The 22,300-nt window shown below is 40.5% G+C and overlaps 1 protein-coding gene across 32 annotated transcripts in view; it reads right to left on the minus strand.

Annotated features, from left to right (window-relative positions):
- Arpp21 (cAMP regulated phosphoprotein 21) overlaps positions 1-22,300 on the minus strand; it is a 167,825-nt gene that overhangs the window by 87,152 nt on the left and 58,373 nt on the right. For 15 of the 32 annotated variants that reach the window (XM_028895216.2, XM_028895207.2, XM_028895206.2 and 12 more), the window contains exons 10-11: positions 4,899-5,007; positions 2,677-2,778 (exon numbers count right to left, since the gene is read on the minus strand). The exons of 3 other annotated variants lie outside the window; for them this stretch is intronic. In XM_028895216.2, coding sequence (XP_028751049.1) covers positions 2,677-2,778; positions 4,899-5,007 — 211 coding nt within the window. 14 more of the 32 variants (XM_028895219.2, XM_037207993.1, XM_028895223.2 and 11 more) reach the window with 5 other exon arrangements.

The following is a 22,300-nucleotide window of genomic DNA, read 5'->3' on the forward strand; positions in this document are numbered from 1 at the left end:
TCTGCAGGGAAGCTCACCTCGAAGAAAATGGCCAACTATAGACTGGTCCCAGGGAACAAGGGTGGCCTGCCAGTCACCACATGAGTAGATCTGGAAGCAGCTGGCAGTCACTCAGTCAAACCTTCAGCTAAGAGCTGAAGAGGGAGACCTCCGGTTACAGATTAGGCATTATGACCACCTGCCGAGCTGCACCTGATGCCTGACCCAGAGAGACAGTGGGGTCCTAAGTAGTTATTGTTTGCTTTATGCTGCTAAATTTGGGATTAACTTGTCCTATTCAGTATTGAGGTAACCACAGAGTGCCAGACACAGGAGTATCTCTGTGGGCTGAGGGAATGACAGTGGGCATGAGTTTTCCCCTTTTAGGATGTGAAGGATCAAGTGAATTTATAGAAAGGTATTAAACAACGGGAAGATTTTTCCCTCTTAGAAACACAAAACATTTTACTAATGATATTAAGAGCGTCACTCAACTGTGTAGTATCTGTGAGTGTATTTGGACTGAAGGGCACTCATTTTAAAAGCCTGCCCTGCATTATCAGGTTGCAGGTAGTGCCAGAAACAGGCTGGCAAATGATGTGGGTCGAGGGCTAGTGAGGGGCCGGCAGTAGCTTTGCACCGAAGCTCAGTTGTACTTAGATCTACTTTGTAGTTGAAAAGAGTGTTATCCATCCCTGTGGCCAGAGAAGCTTAATGTGGCTGGCTAGGAGTGCCTCAAATATTTGTCCTGGTCCTTCTCTCCCCAATGAAAGAAAGCTATGTAGGCCCCTTTTCCTTGTGGCCATCTTCCTGTGGAATTAAGAATCATAGGTTCCATTCTTATTCCAGACAGGCATTTGAAATGGTGTTTCCTGGCACCTAGCTCCAACAATGGAGCATAACTTTATAAAAATAATAACAAAAAGGTTGTTTATGCCATGTCTGTATGATGGACATTTGCTTCTCAATATATTGACACATTCTCAAAACCCTTGACTTGTCAGAAGCAGAGCGTGAGGGAATACTGCTTGTATATAGGTAAGGACATGTAAAAGAGGAGAGAGTTAAAGACTAGAAGTCAAACAAACACTCTGGAGAACTTGTCTCTACGAAGGTCATCGGAAGCAGATGGGCTGCCTCCCAGCTCACTACATTCTCTTGCCCACTCATGCCAAGAACAAAACTTTCCATCATTTTATATTCTCTTCCAGTGAGAATATGTCTCATGGTACATTCTAACCATAACAAGGATGTAAGTAGGCCACACATAGTTTCTAGACTTGCATCCACACCTCCAGCTATGCTAACCTTCATTTTCCTCTCTCATGTTCTTTTAATTTAAGAGCTCTGGACCAGAGTATGCAATCATTCAATTTCTATTTCGGTGTGTTCAAGAAGAGTAGGGATATAAGGGCGAAACCTTAATGGCAGATGTTGCCTCTTCTACAGCTTCAAGCTATAGAATTACCACAAGTAGGGGTTTTTTGCTGACACTTGCCCTGGTTTGAAGTGGTCTCCCCAAAGCTGAGGAGCAAAGGCCAAGTGTCCTGCTGGCTTGGTGTGTCCTCCAGCAACAAGCCACAGCAACAGAGATTCGGCCTGACTGAGCATGCTGGAAGTGTTGACCACAGAGGACCACACTGGAGCATCCTCTACAGCCTGCGGAGATCGGGCTCCCTAACACCTGAGGAAGCTCCCAAGGGCTCCATAGAATAGAAAGCTGTGGCAATTTCTCAGTGTTTTAACTTGTTTGCATTAAAATCCAGTTTTTAATTTTTATATTTTAATTTTTATCTAAATTGTACTTGATCTTTAGCATAATGGGTAAAAACAATTTTTTAAATCCCAACCACATTTTCTTTGTTTTGTTTTGAATTAAAAGACGTTGTTTTGTGATTGTTGTGATTATTCCCTTGACAAATTGTTCATAGATTTGATTTGATCTGAAATCAAGAGGGGGAGTGAACATTATCATCTAGCTCTTGCATAATGAAGTGTACATATTTGCTAAGAATTCAGAAGATACTCTGTATGTGCTCCTGGGCACACACACAGGCATCTGTGCAGGCAAGCCTGTGTGGTATTTGCACATGTGTATGCCCGAGTCCTTGTGAGGAGACCAGAGATCCACAGATACTTTCTTCTATTGCTCTCTACCTTGCTGTTTGGAGTCAGAGTCTCTCCATGAACCAGGAGCTTACAAATGAACTGGACTGGTTGGCTGATGAGCTCTCAGGATTGACATGTTTCTGCCTCCCTAGCGCTTGTGTTACAGACGTCTGCTCCATGCCTGCCTTTAACAGGGGTGCTGGGGATCCAAACTAAGGCTCTCTCTCTCATGTTTGCACAGTGAGCATTATACTCACTGAGCCATATCTGTGTCCCTAACATTGATTTTTTTTTTTTTTAATTCACTGGTAGGTGGTCTGTTGCCTACTATGGATGTAAAGGAATTTCAGAATTGACTGTCTCTTTCACTGACCCAAATCCCATCTCTATCCCGGGAGCACACGCAGACTCCTGTTTCCACCACATCCCTGAACCAGGTTCTTTCCCAGAAACGTTTGTGTTTTCTGCTTTGTGACTCTCTCCTTGGTCCCAGCCTCTTACTCCCTGTCAGCTTCCTGTCTGAGAAACGAGGGGCCTTTTTGCTAATGGAAGGACCATACTCAAGAGGCAATTAAAACAACTACTCACATCATGTGCAAATATTCTCTCCCTCACTCTCTGATATTCCTCTTCTCTCTCTTCAATTGATTTACTTCGTCTGTCATCTCTAAATGGATGCATTCTGTTTTGCTGAACAGAGAAAAGAAATCAGGAGGGTTATCCATGTTGAGCTGTGAAGCAACTGTCAACTGCGAATAATAAATGCTCACTTAGATAACTGGAGCCTGACAAGCCCCACCCCCTCTGCTCTCTGAGGAGGCTAGGCCCGTGGATATGAACTTATGTATGCATGTGTTTGTGTGAGTGTGTGTGTTTATATGTGCCTGTGTGTATCTATGTATGATGTGTGTGTGTATGCATGTGTGGGGTGTTTATATGTGTATGTGATGTTTGTATGGTGTGTATATGTGTGAGCGCATCTGTGTGTGTGACCTGTGTGCATGTGTGTGTGCATGTATGTATGAAGTGTATATATGTGTGTGTGTGTGTTTGTGTGTGTGTATGCATGTATGTCTGTGTGGATGTGTGTGGATGTAGTATTTGTGTGACATGTTGACATAAAAAGGATGTGCTACTCCTGGTTAATCTTCTATGAAGGAAAGCAGAATGACTATTATAAAAATGAGCAGCCTTGCATATGCCTTGGGAATTGGTCCAGAGATGGGATGGCCAGGAATAGTCTTTTTTCCCTTTGCTGTATGTATCTGACCACAACAGGAGGCAAATTGTTGATGGAAAAAGTGAAGAGTGAGTTCAGGGGGCCTGAGGGATGAAGTGGCTGTGAATATTTGGGATCTCAAGAAAGAACAAGAAAATAGAGAAAGTGGGAATCTAAAAGGAACCTGTGGCTAGTCTCTGGCTCCTATGGTTTCTTTGTTCATTCAGTGGCTGACCTGTGAACTGCCTGGGGAACATAAGCTTGGCTTAGAAAACCTGTTTGTTGATAATGGTCAATGCCAGTGCAAAGAAAGCCAAACTAACAATCCAAAGGACCCAGCATGAGAACTACTAGTCCTCACCCTCCCTGACCACTCTCTGCATCTCAGCTGCCCTCCCACCTATTCGCCATTCTGGACAAAATGCTCTCTGCACTAAGTGCATCCATCCATACATTCATCAGACACCCACAGAGTATACAACACAGGCATGTTTTGGAGTCAACAAGAGCCCCGGTGCAGCTCAGGGCTGGGGGCAGCAGTGGTGGGAGACAAGGAGGTACAAATGAGGAATAGACTTTTTATATATCTCTTTTTTAAAAAATCACATTCAGAGATGCACACGCCGGCTCAGGGTGACTCACTTTGAGTAATTAATATGAGATCTTGAGTAAGATACATATTGTCTTACCTTTATGAATTTTAAAGCAAAGGCATGTTTCAAAAATATCTCTTTGGATTGTCAGACACCAAGTACAATTGTCAGGGCACTCTCCTGACTTTCTGATGTTCTTATTGTCATTATTATTGTTTTCTTTTTTGATTCTGTCATTTACTTAGTCATCTTGCTTGTAACCTCCCTCCTTCCTACCCACGCAGAGGAGAGATCCAGTAAGGTCTCTTTACCTTTGCTCAAGGACCATGATTAGGGCTCTTGATAGATAGAATGACATAGTGTTTTGTCACAGGCAAAATACACAGGGATCAGTTTTTGCTACACTTCATGCAAACGAGCAAACACGTTACATAGACCATAAAACACGGGAAGAAGGGTGGGGGACTAGAACGTAAACTCGATGCTTTTCTGTGAAGACTTATTTTTAGGATAGTTGCAAAATCCTCCTGTCCTCACCATAACAAGGTATGTTCTTTACAGCTACAGCGATGGCTCATCCGTCCTCATTGATAATCCAGCTCAAATTGTGCACAACGGAAGGACAGAGCTGTAGGGAGTGGAGCGACTGGCAGAGTTACACAGACATCTGGAAATGCAGCTGACAAGCTTATCCCCACAGCTCGGAGCTTGCAGCATCCCAGCCCCCACCACAACATGCAGCAAAGACTGCGCCAAGCACCACCCATGCAGCCCAACACAGAGCTTCTGCTAAGCAACTGGGGCAACACCATGTGGCTACCCACTGAATGCCAGAGGGGGAGGCAATGGAGGCCAGGGGTTGGAGAGAGGGCAGCAGTTGTCAGAGGCAGAGGGGAGGGGCTGGGAAGCAGGAGGGGACCACAGAGGGACAACAAGAACATCAATCAGCCCACCTTCAAAAACAACAACATCAGCCACTCTCAAACTTGAGAACCAACCTGATTGTCTTCTTTATCAATACTAGAGTTATCTCGCTTCAAGATAAACCGCTTCTGGGATTCTTCACTTTTTTCATCTTTTAAATGTTCACAAAACCTTTGCTCTGGTCTGCCAGCAAAGTAAAACATATCAATAAAAAAAGTATTTTTTCCCCATCGGATTAAACTTAGTTCTTAGTGTGTTTTCCCCCACAGTGGCATTTAACTTAAAAGGAAGAGAGGGAAGGAGAGAGAGGATAGGGGTTTATACTTGGTTGTGAAACTGGAATTGCTGGCAACATACAGGTAGGTCATAACATGTCACTTTACACGTGGGTTACAATACCTTTTGTTATTTCCAATTCAGAACCTTGCTTGTTGCATGCCCATCACCAGGGATGAACTTACAGAAACAGTAAAGCTCCCAACACATGCAATGCTTTGATGCTTTTCTTAGTTGTTTTGACCTTTGGTAGTTCTCCAACACATAGAATTTCCCCATGCATACCCTCAAGCAAATATGCAGTTATTTTTAGTGCTCCTATTTTCTGGTATTGGGGATTGAACCTAGAGACTCTAGCAGGGTCTCAAACTCTGAGCTGTACCTGTCACCTTCTTTTTTTCCTTTTCATTTTGTGACCTGGTCTCACTGAGTTGCATAGAGTGGTCTTGAACTCACTTTGTAGCTCAAGTTGGTCTTGAGCCAGTGGTCTTCTGCCTCAGTCTCCTAAGTGGGTGGGATTACAGGTTGTGCTACCAGGCCCAGCTAACTACACAGACTTAAAACATAGCATCTGTCCTCTCACTCACATCTGGCCACTGCCTCTTAGCACACGCTGAGAGTCTTTGGGGTCCACTCAGAGTTTTGTTTACAGCTGTTCCTCTTCTCCCGATAATGAATGCTCTGGAATTTGGCTTCTTTAGCTCCTGACCTTCTGGTCCATGTTTTCTAGATCAGGTCAGTAATTAAGAAAGCTGACAACATTTTATTTAAATAACTTATTTGTGATTGGTGTGCAGGGAAGGCTCTAAGTAGTTGCATACTACTGACTGGTCAATTGATTTTGCCAAATCTCTTAATTATTATGGGTTAGTTCCCCATGATAGGCACTTCACATACCCTACACCCAACAATTGAGTTAAGGCTTGGGGGTCATCCCTGGGTTGAGAACAGCTGTCTCATGACTTCTGGAGCTCCTGCCTCTGCTGGGTTCATAGTATCACAGAGGAAGCCACTTTATAGTGGCTACATTCTAAAATGGGTGACCAGCAATTAAGAAAATGTCTCCTCACAAACAGCACTTTGGTGACAAAAGGAATGAAGTGTCTATTTCAAGTCAGAATGAGAAACTCCTTCTCCTCAACACTGGTCCATACATCAGCACAGCAGTGATAAGCAGGCCAGGGGAGAAAAGCTCTGCTTGTGCCAGCTACAGTGCAGAAGATTTATGAAATGCTGCCATCCTCATGTCCCATTGTGTTGGTAAAAGTGGAGTGCAGAAGGACATGGCCTTTTTAAGATGAGGAAAGCATCCCTCTGTGATTATTTTGATTCCATAACTATAGATTTGTCCATGAAACCACAGTCATCAAACTGTGTGGTTACATCCCCATGGACAAGGTGGTGCAGTCCCTCTGACTAGATAGTGCACAAGGGGCTGGAGGTGAGTTCTGGGGGGAGGTCTCACCCCTCAGCTTAAAGAACCAAGGAGCCTCATCACATCATCTTGACGATCAATGTAAACATTTTCCATCAAACTTAAAATACGATAAAATATAACAAATGATCTGAAAGTGGAAATGGGACATTAGGAATGAACAAAGCTCATATAAGGTAGTTAATGTATGCATGGGTCCCTTACTGTACAGTGAAGTCTTATGATGGCAACATGTTCAGTTACAGTTTGGGGTAAATGACAACTTCCCCAAATGATTTACTGTCCTGGCATTTCCAACCAACATTTCTTGGGCTGTACTATCATTTTCTTCCCCATAGCAATTGAAATGAGGATGTCAACTTAAATAAAGATGTTGATTACATCATATCAATGTTAATTAGTCTCTTCTGATATCCTCAGGCACTAGTCTGTTAAGCCCTAATAAATGAAATTATTTACCTAAATCTACAGCTATCCTTTTTGTATTTGTTTCTAACAGCCTGCAAATATACACACACAAATGAGAGGACCTAAGAAGATGGACATTTGAGGCATAGGCACAAGGTAAATTTGTTTAGTCTAATTTTTTCTTTTAAGATAAAATGTATTTGAGTGAGAATTCAGAATGCTAGCTGGTAGGCAGCTTATGTGGGTTGGACACTGTTTCCTTACAAACCATAATCCTTAGTGGCCATATCCAAACCTGGTGCCAGAGAAACACTTGGCTGAATGAATGAATCAATCAATGTAAGGACGAGAGACAATTTCGCTTAGCTGTACAAATCATTAAAGCTCAGGGCCTGATCAAGAGTCTCTCAGTCAGATATGAAGTCACAATTTCTGTAATTATAGAACAGGACATCAGAGAGTTTGGTTCACTGGAGCATAAATTCAAATTGAAAACAGAAAGATCATTAAATATTGAATTTATGTTTATTAATCATTAAAATCTTCTTACAAAAGTGAGTTTCTTGGGTAGGGAAGGAATCTCAGTCCTCCTCATTTTTGGCTCCTTATTCCAAGAACATCTTAGTGTAAAGTGTGATAGAGTTCTATTTCAGCATTCCTTCTGAAATCTCATTTCATCACAGTGCTGTTATTTATAGCAACATTTATCACATATATGTATGTGTACATGAAAAATATTTGATAGCATGACAAAACTTAATCAGAAGGTGTGTTGTTATTCATAACAAATATGAAGAATATTTCATACTTTGATATATATTATACAAAATGTATTCTCAGTGATTGATTTGAAAGTTATCTTCTTTAATTATATTTTCAAAAGTTAGAAAAATATTAGCTCTGTAAGGTTTCTTGAAAAATATTTTAAATGCTCATAAAGTAATTTTGAAATTTGTTTAAGAATAATTAAGCAAGTGTAGTAACTTTTTTTCCAGGTTGGCTTTATGGAGAACTGGTCATGACTTTAGACCTAACCAAAGTATAAATTGAAATACTACATTAATTGAATTAAAACTACTGACAATGGGCCATTGAATCACAGCTATTTAAAAAATCACTTTTACAACTAATTGAACAAGTATTATTTCTGAGTCATAAGATGAATGACACTAAAGTAATACATTTAGGGATGGTATTTCAAATGGTAATTAATTGCTTTTAGTCTGTGAATACAGGGATGCAATTCAAAAACAATTCTCAAAGCTACAGAAAAAAAAGGCCACGCATTTATTAAATGATAAGTGGACTTTGCTATGTCCCTCATGGACATGTATCAATTTGTCTCTATTTTTTAGAATTTGCTTCATGAAATACCATGTCTACCTCTCTATATATCATTGCTAAAATGCATAGGAAATAGAATTAATGCTTAGTTTATATGAGTAATAGCTTCCTTATCACAAGGTAAAAAAACCTTTTCCCACAATCTATAGCACATATGGCAGACCCCCTGCTCCTGTATAGTGAATATGCCTTCATCTCTTGCCATCATCCTGGCCTCTCTGGGGGGGAAAAAGTGAATGTTTAAGTTGATTCTACATTGTTCCTCCTTTAGATGGAACTCATGGAAAAGAGGGTAGCTGGGGAAGATAATCAAATCTCTCTTCTACTCAGTCAATTCCAATCTTAGTTAAACATTTTTTCCTAGAAGCTTTAAAAAGTGAACATTCATTATTACTCCTCTTTTGAATCTTATGCTTATCTTTAAGTATTTTAAACAGTTTAGCCTCACTATTAGGTCACTATTAGTGACCAAACTTGTCACTCTTCTTCCAAATAGTTCTGCTGAATCTTGCCCTCCCTACACAGAAAGGAAGAACTGGACTCTCTTAAATGGGGGTGGGAGTGGGGGTGATAGTTGATAGTGTTGGGGGGGTGATAGTCAGTAGTCGGGGTAGGATAACAGGGGCCTTGGCTTGTCACCTAGCCTACAGGCAAAGTTGAGCTGGTCTGATAGGAGATATATCTCAATAATTACCATTGCACAGAGGGAGACATCAGCTGGACAGTGAAGTAAACAGTAAAGGATTTTGATTGTCAAATGTAAATAAACCTAAGAAAACTGTGAACATTCCATTAAAATGTTCACAGGGGTGGATCTGTGACTGAAAATAAATAAACAAGTCCTGCGCCCTTATTGAATAAGTATATTTCACCATTTCTCATATCAGTCTGTCATTTTATTCCACTTCATTTCCTTTTGAATGATATATTATGCTATACTTTAGTACAGGGTGTGGAAGTGTTTTTAATTATATATATATATATATATATATATATATATATATATATATATATATATTGCACTTATTTACTATTTCCTTTGTGTGTGTGTACACGTGGGTACACACAATGCCTGTATGGAGCTCAGAGGCCAACTTGCTGGAGTCATTTCTCTCCTTTGACTATGTGAGATCTAGGGATCACACTCAGGTCATTTACAGACTGAATCATTTTGCCAGCTTTTTGTACCTTTTATTATTAGAATTTTTCAAATTTGTGTTTAGAAGTTTGTATTTTTTGCAAAATATTTTTTTCTTTTGTACATATGTATAGTGTAGGTATATACATGTCTGTGTGTATTCATGTGTGACAGGTTACACATACACCTATGTACATGTTTTTGGAGGCCAGAGGTATACACTGGGTATCTCCCTCAATTGCTCACCACCTTATACTTTGAGACACCATCTCTTTCTGTGTCTAGTGCTCACTGATTTGGCTTATTAGCCAGCATACTCCAGGGGTCCTCCAGTCTCCTGCTCCCCAACACTGAGACTATAGGTATGGAACCATTCATGTCTTTTTATTTGACTTCTGGAGATCCAAAGTGAGTTTCTCCTGCTTTTTGTAGATCAAACCATTTTGCTAGCCATTTTCTACCAAGTTCTTTTAGCGTGGTTAAGTGTTAACTGACATGCAGGCTAACAAGGTACCGTGGACTGCCACAAATGACACTTAGCAAACTACTCAAAGGTAACTGGGGTCTGTAAGACTCTTACGTTGATGTTTTTGCTTTGGCAAAATTACTGGGCTATATGGATGAAGAAGCTTAAACATGCTAATTTGCCTTGATAGTGTGATTCTATTTCAAAGAAGGAATCCAAAGGAAATGGGTGTAAATGAACACCAAATTCCATTTTATAACAATAGAGGAGTGAAGATCTGTCCTGTACTGCATGAGGAACTTGAGGCCTGTTAGAGTAACCTGAAGTCCTCTAAAATAATATCCAATAATATTGGCCAGCAAGTAAAAACACTGTATAAAAACACAAATACAATTTGACTATGTAGATGTTAAAACTACAATACATGGCAACATGAATAACATTGGCAGAAGGCTTATCCATGGATGGTGAGCTGACAGACAGCCTTCTAACCTTTCATGGATTTGTAATTATAATAATCATGTATTATTTTATAACAACAAAATAATCAAAGCTATTATCTCAGACAGATAGCAAAACAATTCAGCAACTTAATGGTGACTCATACCAAATCATTGGATTATAAAAAGTTATTCTTATATTTTGAATATGTTACTATTTCATTAATGTATTATTTAACAATATGCTGAATTGGAGATTTAAATGGTTTGTTTTGTCAAATTATTTTTTAATCTTTCTATTGTAATGCAAGGTTTTAGAAATGTAAGATTAAACTTTGCTCTTTGCCCCAGTCAGATTTCTTACACTAAGATCCTCTAGAACATGAAAACTCATCTCATACTACCAAATTCCTATGTTTATTGGTATATTCTTCTTGATTTGTGTGAGTAGAAATTTTACCCATGACAAAATAAAAAGCAAATGATAACAGTCACCAAGAAGATTGTGTGTGTGTGTGTGTGTGTGTGTGTGTGTATGTGTGTGTGTGTTATAAAGATGTTATAAAGAAGACAAAACAATAATATGGGGAAAGACTTAAGGGGCTCAGAAGGACACGATAAAAATTTTAAAAAGTGAAATAAATCACACACAGTTAGGGCATGGAATTTCAAAGCTGCCAAATAGGGATACAATCAGACCACTGAGCTTAAGGACACTGGTATCATTCTTCAAGTTTATCTATAAATCACGGATTTGCACAAATAGGAAATAATATCTATAATACAGAAAGAAAAAGTCCTTCAAAAATGACACATGGATGATTTTACATGCAACGCCTATGAAGTATTGTCAACTACTATCTCCAGATACAAAGGCAATGTGCAATACACACTCAGGTTCTTGACACTATACAACCATTCCTATGCTTTTATCCCATAAGTACCAAAGACTCTGCAAAGATGACTTCTACTGGGAAAAATTGCCAATTTCAGGGTCACTGTTGGTTCAGATTCAGGATTTGCTGAAGATAACTTCAGGATTCTTTTATTTCAAAAACCTCAGTGGTATTTTTTTAAGTAAACCTATGAAGCAATCGTGTAATGTCCACCGACACATGTGGTACATGCTTCAATCTACTTGTCCGTCCTCCCTCGCCAGCTTCTGCCCTGACATAAGACACCCTCTGCATGTGGCTTTGACATGCTTTTCCTCTCAACACTTCATTAATGAGACATTTTTTGTTCAGTTCCATCATATTAATTTATTGAAAGTTTTCTAATTCTAAGCTTTTTCTCAGTGGTAAGAGACTTATAAGATGCCTAGACCCTGGGTGTACCTTATCCATCCACTTCCGTGTTACATCAAGAATCTGGGAGAAGCAAAGGGGAAGAACTTGAGGTAAAAACGATCAAATTACATTGTCTGAAATTTGTTCAAGTTAGAGTTTCTGTTGCTGTACTGAAACACCATGGCCAAAAGCAATTTGGGGAAGAAAGGATTTATTTGGCTTGTACTTCCACATCATTGTTCATCATCAAAAGAAGTCAGAACAGGAACTCAAACAGGGCAGGAATATGGAGATAGGAGCTGATGCAGAGGCCATGGAGGGGTGCTGCTTACTGGATTGCTCGTTCCTGCTTTCTTATAGAACCTAGGACCACCATACCAGGAGTGGTACCACCTAAAACAGACTGGACCCTCCATGATCAATCACTAAGAAAATGCCCTACAGGTTGGCCCTGCAGGCTAATCTTAAAGAGGTATTTTCTCAGTTGAGGTTCCCTGTCTCAGATGACTTTAGCTTGCATCAAGTTGACATAAAACTGGCCAGCATTAAATTCTCAAAGATTTAATAAATATATTTTAAAAATATTGTTATAGTAATATATCCAATGACTCTTACTTCCATTCCCTAAAACAAAATCCCAGTGCATTTTGGAAAATGCGCCAACGGCTGCAGAAGAAATGATCATATATATTTACTGTAGGGTATTGTTAATATTAAAATGCTTTTACTGTACAGACAACACTGAAAAAAAAAAGCCTAACACATCCTGAGTCTTTTTAGTCATGTATCTTATTGACTGTGTTATTATTATTATTATTACTTGACAATTTAATACACTCTCCATAAAGGAGGAGTCCTGCTCATTTGCTTTGTTGCATAAATTGAAAAAATATAATACATACTTCGACATGCTCAGAGGGACAAGTAGAAGCAGGCAATCCTGGTGAACCCTGAAGTGCTTTGCCCAGTACTAGTGAGGGTTAAAATACCAGTTTAGAAAATCTTATTATACTGTTTATATTTTACAAATATGCAAAATTAGTAGACATGTCAATAAATTATACTTTGAGTTTTATTATAGTTTATTTATTGTGTGTGTGTGTGTGTGTGTGTGTGTGTGTGTGTGTGTGTGTATGTGTGTGTGTACATGTGGGTGAAGGTCATAGGGCAACTTGTAGTAGTTGGTTTTCTCACTCCACTGTGTGGATCCTGGTGATTGCACTCAGGTTGTCAGGCATGTCAGCAAGTGTCATTATGCACTGAGATATCCCTTCAGTCCAGAGAACACCAAGAAATAGTTAACAAACATTCTCATTAGGGTTAGAGATAATATAAATTATGATAGATCCAATCTGTGTTGTGATATTTGAATAATGTTTGATTCATGAGTGTCCAAATGGACCAGTCAGGTGTTTATGAAAATAATTCTGTCTTTGAAAAGTGTGAAAAATAATTGGTGTTTCTTTAATGAAGGGCTTTTTGTTTGTACATTATAATGTTTGTGTGAATTAGCCCATTAAAACTTACAGGTAAATATTGTATTTCCACTAACGAAGAATTGGCATTGTGATTCAGTTGACAAAGAACTGCCATATTTCTTGTTTGCTTGCTTTTTGCACATACAAAGAAAAGCTATGATTTTTCTTTTTCCTGATTTGAAGGAGAGGGCAGGGGAAATAGAGGTTGGGAAGTTGGGGTTGTGCTCCTCTGCATTCATGGTGGGATCTGGAAGGGGCTGAGGTGAGAAGTCAGATCATGGGATTGAAGATATATTGTAAGCGTTCATTTCTTTTGGTTGACTCCAATTTGTTTGAAGAGTCTCCTGAGCTTTACAGCATATTTAACCTCCACATCCATGACACACTTGTCTTTAAGTGTTCCCCAAAATCACTCAAGAAACAACTGTCAATGCTGTAGGCAAATCTAGAAGCCGCAAGGTGAGCCCTCAGTATTGAGCCTATTCCTTCTGTCTGCAGTGAACATCTGTGCATTCTGAGACTCAAGTCAGAGCAATTTAGCTTCCTCAAGAACTATTATACAATTGAGCCAATATTATAGGTAGTGTGCATTGTGTGGTATCTTTTCTGTAGTTGTCCTGAACACCTAGTATGCATTATGCATTAAACCACACACACATACAGTCTTGGATTTATGCCCTGTGGGTGTGCTTGCACACTTATACATTCAATCTTAATGAAGCTGACTTGCCACACATTGAACAGAAGATGGATAAGTACTTAGATTTTCAAAGTATGGTACTCACAGTACTGAAAACCTGGAAAGTAATTCTTTTCCTAACATTTTAAGGACATGAAGTCAGGCCTTAACTTATTAATAAGTATGCTAAGACAATTCATAGTTTTACCATCGACTTTATTGTTAACATTTTTTATTTTGGCTCCTTTAACATTTTTGTATGTATATTCAAGTGTGGTGTGTATAGTGCATACATGTGTGTGTGGTGCACTTACATGTGCATGTGTGTATGAAGATCAGAGGTCGACCTCAGGTATCATTCCTCTGCACATGATCCATCTTGGAGTTTTGTTTTGTTTTGTTTTATTTAATACAGGGTTTCTCACAGGCCTAAAGATTTCCATTTTGACCAGGCTGGCTGTCTAGTGAGCCTCAGTGAGCTTCCTGTCCATACCTCCCCAGTCTGGGGATAAAAGCATGCATCACCAAGCCTGGCTTTTTATGTGCATCCTAGGGATCAAACTCCGGTACTCATGCTTGTATAGCAAGCGATTTACTGACTGAGCCATTTCCAAATTCGTCTATACAGCTTTAAAAATAATCAAATGCAAATTAGGAGTTTGAAAGCGAACCAATGTCTAGCAGTGAAAGAATACTGCTTACTCTCTTGCTTTTCAGCATAACTTGACATCAGTGACTCTATGAATGGTAATTCTTCTTCCCATAACCTTTGAAAGGTTAAGAGCTGAGAGCCAGGAGCTCCAGACCTTTGACCGTGCTATTCTGTGAACTGACCAGGTAAGACAGACTTGGGCTTTGGTTCCTCTCCTATGAGGTAGACTGGCTTGATATCCTACAATGCTGAGAGCTAAAGGAATAAATAGTCAAATAAATAAATAAATAAATGCCTGGGATGCATCACTGTGTCATGTAAAATCTCCTTAAAATAATCATAATACAGATTCTGTCTGTATATAAGGTATGTGCTTGCTTTGTTTCCAAAATTCAATAGTAAACTCTAGCATACAATTGGAAAAGAGAACACAATAAACTTATTTTCCTCCTGGGTTTCCAAGATCCCTCTCTCATGCACAGAGCCTTATACTCTGGGAGGAAAAAGCAAGACAATACTATGGAGACAACATAATGTTTTAAGGAGATGGCACAGAGTTGGACCAAGATCAACAAACAGCTCCGAGTTTGAGTTTAAGAGATAATTAAGGACCTAGGTGTCTTCCCAAAGAAAGGGTAAAATGTTTAGGGAGATGAATATGTTAATGATTCTGATTCTATCATTAAACAATAGATACAAGTGTCCAAACAGCACAGCATCTCTGCCAATCATGTAAGGAACAGGAAGTGGAATGTGTTCAGTCCACAAGCCTCAGGGTTTTACTGAGAGCAATGCAGTTTTAGGCATTTAATCTCTGGATTCTAGACAGATGACTGGCAGCACCAACCCTACAAAAAGCTTAATAGTAGATTCACCATGTTTTGAAAGGGCAGGGTGCTAACCAACCACTCCAAGATGCACTTAAATAGACGGATGCTTGTTTTCTGCAGAGGCCTCAAGTAAGTATGGACTCAGCATGCTGCCAGTGTGCTTACAGCACCCCTTACAGCTGTAAACCAAGGATAAGAACTCCATGAACATGAGAGGAAGCCCATGTCTGCTCTTTGTTTTGTTGTGTTTCAGTGAAAACATAGTCACCTGGAGAGTATGAAATTCCCCAAAGTGGATATCCAAGAACCTCCATGTTAAGTCTCAGTGGTTCAGGGTACTCAGCAGAACACGTGGTCCTTCACCTGTGCCCAGACTCTCTGTCCTGGGTCTGTGGCCTGAGAACGTGGAAGACCCAGCATCCTGTGGCTAGGACAGTAATGACCTTTCTCTTCAGGGATCCTTAGCAAAGGCCCTTCATGTCATGTATGTCACCTTTTAGAGAAGCTTTCTCTAACTAGAACAGAGTTCGTTGTTGTTGATTTCCTGAATAGATGTCTCAGTTAACTGTGTTTTCTGGAGCAGTCATCCCACATCCCACACTGCAAGAATCCTGGGGTTGAATCCTAAGCACTTAATTCTCTTTTGGTTTGTATTGCTTTGATTTGTTTTTGAGACAGGGGCTCAGTCTGCAGCCTAGGCTACCTTTAAACTCATCTTGTAGCCAGGCTGATCTGAAACTCACTATGCACCCCAGGCTGGTCTCAAGCTCATGGAAATCCTCCAGTGATTTAGAGTATCCCTTGGACCACTACCCCTACCTTACAGTTTGTGGAGAGTGAAGTACAGTCCTCCATTGCATTTGCTACTGCCATGCTCTGCTCTGCACTCTTAAGGGTAGGGAATCTGAGGCAAGGAGAGTGGGTGGATGTGAAAGATGAAATGGAAATTGTTGAAGAGATGACAACCTTTTAACATGAAAATTATCAGAGACAAGTTAAAAGTTGATCTGCAGTATGCAAAGATACCCAGGCATGCATGGATAATAATCACATTGTTTGTGGGAAATATTAGTGTAAGCAGATGGTTCCCAGTCTCCAAATGGTAAACTCCAGATCTACATTCTTTCTCTGGGATGAAGAAAAGAAGAAGGAGATAACAAAAGAGCAGGGGGAATCTCCCGAAAAAGAACAATGAACATCTTTGTGCTAAATGTAGAAAAATAATTGAAAGAGAAAATGGAGATCAGGGAGACAAAGAAAAGTACAAAACTTCTAATATAACAGGCACATACTTGTAACATAGAAAAACTTAACAAAAATCACTTTCAGAGTTTTAGTTTTCTGCCTAAATGTGCAGAAGGTAACATTAGTCCGAATGAATCTCATGCTTATGATTGCAGCTACATGGGAAACTGAGGCAGGAACTCACATACTCAAGCTCAGCTGGGGCCACACAGTGAGATCTTGTCTAAAGACAAAGATAATACTAGGGAGAAAGAAAGAGGCTGGAGACCAGGCCTACCATAGCCCAAGAGCGGAGCTCTTCCCTAGCAAACATGAGATTCTGTGTTCCACCTCGAATATCACAGAAGAATAAAAGCAGCATTATAGAGAACAAGCACATTATAAGTTCTTTGGTGGTAGTCAAGCAGCACAGACCCCAGGATCTGCATCACGGATGTTGAGTGGCTGACACTACTGAATCTGACAGTCAACCAGAAGTCCAACAGTGGGGAATACAAAGTGTTGCTGTCAAAATTCAGAGGGACGGGGCAATGGAATCAATTGAACATGAAAAAACCAAGGATAACAACAACTACAAAAATATGGGGCCTCATTTCAGACACAGAAATTGCTGTTTTAAGAAAAATCCAGACAATTATAACAGGAGGCCTCTCTGGAGACCCAGCTGATGTACCAAAAAGTGTGCCTAGAGGCAATTGGTCACATACTCTCACCTGTTTTTTCCTGGTTAGTTCTGAGGTCTAGAAAACCTGCAACACTACAGGCCAAGATTATTTGATAGTTCTCTAATATACATAGTTTTGCTCAGACGGCAGTGCCATCTTGGACTGTCTCCCACAAGAACTCCATGATAACTCTCTGTTTTCCCTCAGTATCCTGACTCTAGCCCTACAACTTGGTGATGGGAATATTTGGCCAAGGCTTCCTATCCCTGTCACTATTCTTCTCTTGAACACATCCTACTTGTTCACACCACACTGACTTCCCTAAAGCATCAAGGTTGCCTATCAACACTCCTAAAGCTTTAAGGGCTCTTCATCTTCAAGGTCCCCTTTATATAACATTCCAGGGGATCTCCCAGTGACATTCTGTGAAGCAAAGAATCATTGCAAAGTCCTCAGCCTGGAGGACACATGATCAGAGCTGGACTTGTGATGGTCGTGGTTAATGCATAACCTTGGCTGATTGCCTCTCTCCCTCTCAGCAGATTTCCTCTCCATTCCAGGCACTAGTATGATGTTTAAAATAGCCTTTTGTTAGATGGCTATATGAGCTAGATGCCACCATCTTTGCAAAAAGCTCAGCTCTTTGCCAATGCTCAGTAAATGAAAAGTATTAGCAGAAATTTGTTGAGATACACTAGATGAATCCTCTCTTCCCTGCATTTACTTGACTGTTGGTTCTTCTCAGTTTTGTCCACTGCTACAGGGCATGGAGAACACAACCTCTCTGCTACAAAGCCACAAGTTCTCTGGGGATCTCAAGAGTACTGAAAGTATTAATTCAAAACCTCTAGTGATGTGACTCCAACTCTCAACATCATGTTTTCTTGTTCCTCATGGAGCTGAGGCTCCTGGGCATCTAAAGAGAGTCTAAGGCTACTGATGGCAGAGGTTTTGTAAGAACACAATGAATAGATTATCTTCTATACTAACATTATTGATAAGCATAACTCATGGATGTTCTCCTTCAACAAGCCACACATGTCTGTAGGGACAAACCAGAACAAGATATCAGGGACTATCAAATTAAAGAAGATTCTGATGTTTACTGATAGGAATAAGAAAGTCTTCAAAGTATCTTTAAAATAACAGCTCTTCAATACCTATTTGTTATCAGATGACAAAGAAATTAAACAGTTGGATCCTTGCTTAACCCAGGCACACATCTTGAAGACTTGGCTCAAGAGTTAAGATGATTCAGCTTGAAAAAAATCATCACACTATACACACTGGTTTAGATCTGAGTCCTGTTAATTATTCTTTCTCTGTAGGCCCCAAACTGAAATTCTCTTTGTAGGATTAGATGTGACGTGATAAATAAACCAAGAATTAAAGTGCAGGGTACAGTGAACACATAGTAAGTGTCATGATTCTAAGTAGGAGATGGTATCAGTTCACTCACTCAGGAGTGTGGCCTGAGACAAATTCTTTCTATCATGGGAGAGCTAATGGATGATAACTGAGGATATGACAGAGACTGGCAAACAGAGGCCATTCATTCTCCCACATGGTACTCAGGGATTGTACTTATGACCTAAGACGTCTGAATTTCACATAGAACTATTTTCTTTCTGTGAAAAGCTTAACAGTCTCAAGTCACTGTTAGCAACATTTTAAACCATGCCTCGTCCAGAAAACTAAGGCAGAAGGCAGCTGCTGGCTGTGTTTTCTCTGATACCATGGTGTGGTGATAATATAGGCACCGATGTGACAGGGGCACCTTGCAAAACCAGAAGAACTCGCTAAAGAAAACAAGCAACAAACCAACATAAAGAAGGCTTTCTCTGGGTGGTGGTGGCAGCGGCGGCGCACGCCTTGAATCCCAGCACTTGGGGCCAGAGGCAGACAGATCTCTGTGAATTCGAGGCCAGCCTGATCTACAGAGTGAGATCCAGCCAAGGTTACACAAAGAAATCCTGTCTTTGGAAACAAATAAATAAATAAAAGCGTATCTCTCCCTTAACTTTTTAATCCATTTCCATAATCCATCCAATCAGTCACATTCTTGACCTGTTCTCCTTAGCCATGATGATAATTAAACTGTTTGTTTTCAGGGATTTGCATGGGAGCAGCAGAAAACTGCACACATTAGAAAAATACTCCTTGAACACACCACTTACAGGGTACCATCCCAGCTCTCTCCCTTCTATGAGTCAATGTATTTGAATCCAAGAATGCTTCAGAATTAGTCTGGCTCTTATTGACTATCAGTTGCTCTGGTAGGGCAACTCTTCATATTTGCAGAGAATCCAAATTTCTCCATCAAGCACCTAGATTTTCAACACAGTGCTGTGAAGAGAACGGCCCATGTCTACCTTCAAACCCAGTAGACAGCTATAGCATACATACATTCTCATGAAACAACAGGCTTTGCCAGCACCACTAACATGATGCATGTCATGAAAACTGCAATATGCTACCTATTTGAAAGGGCCTTTATTTCATCCTCTTCCCTTTTTGTTCCTTTTCCAAGGAGGTAGCAGTTTACCCTCAAACTCTACCACTAGCCCCCTTCCCTCTAAGAGTCACTTAAATGGCAGAGGGTTAGAAACATGGTGGCTGGGATGAAGCAAGAGAGTTTAATGCTCCGGCTAATGCCTAGAAACTCCACAGCTTACAGTGAGTTAGGCATGGCTTGACTCAGGGAAGGATCATGTACGGTGGAAGGGCAGGTGGGCTGGCTTGTCAGACAGGATTTGTTGGTGCTGCCACCAAAGCAATCACCAACCCTCAAGAGGTGCTGTCTGCCCACACTCACTGTGCACTCTCCTGAAGGTGTAAACATGTACAGTCTATTTAACGATGCCCAGGACAAGTAAAGCTGGGGGCTGGAGAGAGGGCTTAGCGGTTAACAGTGCTTGCTGCTTTAGCAGTGGACCCAGGTTCATCTCCCAGCACCCATATCGGGCAACTCACAACTGCCCACAACTCCTAATCAAGAGAGATCTGATGGCATTTCTGGACTCCGTGGCAACTGCATTCACGTGGTTCGTGTGAATAGATAGACACACACCTGTGCAAGCACACACACACACACACACACACACACACACACACACACACACAAGAAAACTTTCTAAAAGTGACTCAAGTTTGTGCTTCTCTGGAAGAGAAAAGATTTAGTGATAGGACTTCTGTTAGTCAGATAATAGAAGTCTTTAAGACAGCTTATATCCTGCAGTGGTGCTGGAGAACTTGAAGGAAACACAAAGATCTACTGAAGAGTTAAGAAGTTTCTGGAGTCATAGAAATGTTCTAGATGTGTTCTGACTCTGTAAGCAATTGAAATATGACTAACCTGATAAAGAAACTGAATTTTAAAATTCCAATTGTATCTAAATTTAAATGTAAATGGTCATATGGAGCTACCACAGTGAAAAAGGCAACTTTGCTAAACAGCTATCAGGAGTATTCACAGAGGCTCAACATCACCAGCAACTAGTATATAAACATGGACTGATATTCATGATTATGAGACTGTAAAAGCATTGGAACTGTTCACAAACCCACTATCTGCAAGCTGTAAAGCTATCAGGCTGAATCTGCTCCATCTATGTACTAATCCACATTTCCTATGGCCTCAGAGGGAAATACAGCAGACCACTTAAAAGAGGAAGTCAATCACTTCTCTATTTTGTTCTCAGTGAGTCTGTCCCTGTTTTACGGTACCTGCAAGCCACAGAAAAGCTAGAATGGAGAGTGAAAAACATAGACAGTACACCAAAACCAGCGGGCACATCTGATGGAAAACAAAGATGTGGTGGCTTAAAGCAGAGTGACCTTTACTTTCCATGACAGTCAAAACAGGAGGCACTAGAGTCAACAATCAGATGAAGTGGAAAGTTGCTAAATTTTGAGATGTGTTTTGCCAGCGCAGTAGAAGGCAACTGCAGGGCCCAACAATTCTGAAGCTTCAAGAGCCCTTAAACATTATCCACTTCAAACTGTTCTACAGATATATAAGCAATTTGAAACTCGGAGTAAAAAAGCAAAGCACTCAGTGTCCCTGAGATAATAGCCACTCTTGGTCTCAGCTCCTTACTCTGTGCTCCTCCTCCTGTCTTTCTGCCTCTGCTGAGCTCAGGCGGATCTCTGAGGAGATGAGGAGGCTTGAGGCCACCCCGCTTGCCCTAACCTGTGGTGAGCAGAAAATAAAAATGTTTTAACCGTGAGAGCTCTGTTCAACACAAAAGTGCCCTGCACTAACATCCAGACACAAAGACCATATGACTCACCGCTCACCAAACACCTCAAAGGAAGAAAGTTAACTTTTTTTTTTTTTTAAAGAAAGATGATTTACTTTTTTTTTGAGGATGTCACACCTTTGGTTAAAGAAGTGGCTTCAGCTCTATTCAAAAGCTACATGGGTTCAAAGGAGACAATTGCAAGTGTGGAGGCAAATGGCATCTATTACTATGTTCTTGATGACTCGATGGGATGACGGGGGGAAAAAATGCGAAGATGAAAGACTGAGATGATCTTGAGAAAAAGCAAGCATTGTCTTCTTAGGGCTAAAACTTAGATATCTGTCAAGCTTAAACCTCTCCCAGGTGGAGAAACCAAGGTGGCAAATAGCAGATGCAGCAGGCTGGTTGGCCCAGTCAGCAGGACAAGGTTTCTGTATCCTGTTCAGAGCTTTTACAGAACTCATGTCTCCGGATCAGAAAAAGGGGAGGAAGAAAAGGACAAATGTCTCTGTGTCTCTGTATGTCACCGCTTTAAGAATCCTATCCCTACCCATCCCTTTCACCTCCCTCTGCCCTCCCCTCCCCCTCCCTTCCTTTTTGACAGAATCACTCCATGGATCTGGGACTATCTCCAAACTCATGATCTTCCTGCTTCACTCTCCAGAGTGCTGGGACCACAGGCGATGCCACCCTGCCTGGCGTTGCAAGAAGGGTTTATTTATCTATTTACTTACTTAGGCTTTATCCATTTGCAGTACTGAGAATCTAATGAACTTTGTGCGTGCTATCTATCAAGTCCTCTACCACTGAGCTACACTCCCAGCGCAATGCCTGTTATTTTCATCTGAATGCTATTTTTGAAATCAATCCCCACCATTTTTATGTGT

This window comes from Peromyscus leucopus, chromosome 7 (genome assembly GCF_004664715.2).
Source record: "Peromyscus leucopus breed LL Stock chromosome 7, UCI_PerLeu_2.1, whole genome shotgun sequence".
NCBI lineage: Eukaryota > Metazoa > Chordata > Mammalia > Rodentia > Cricetidae > Peromyscus > Peromyscus leucopus.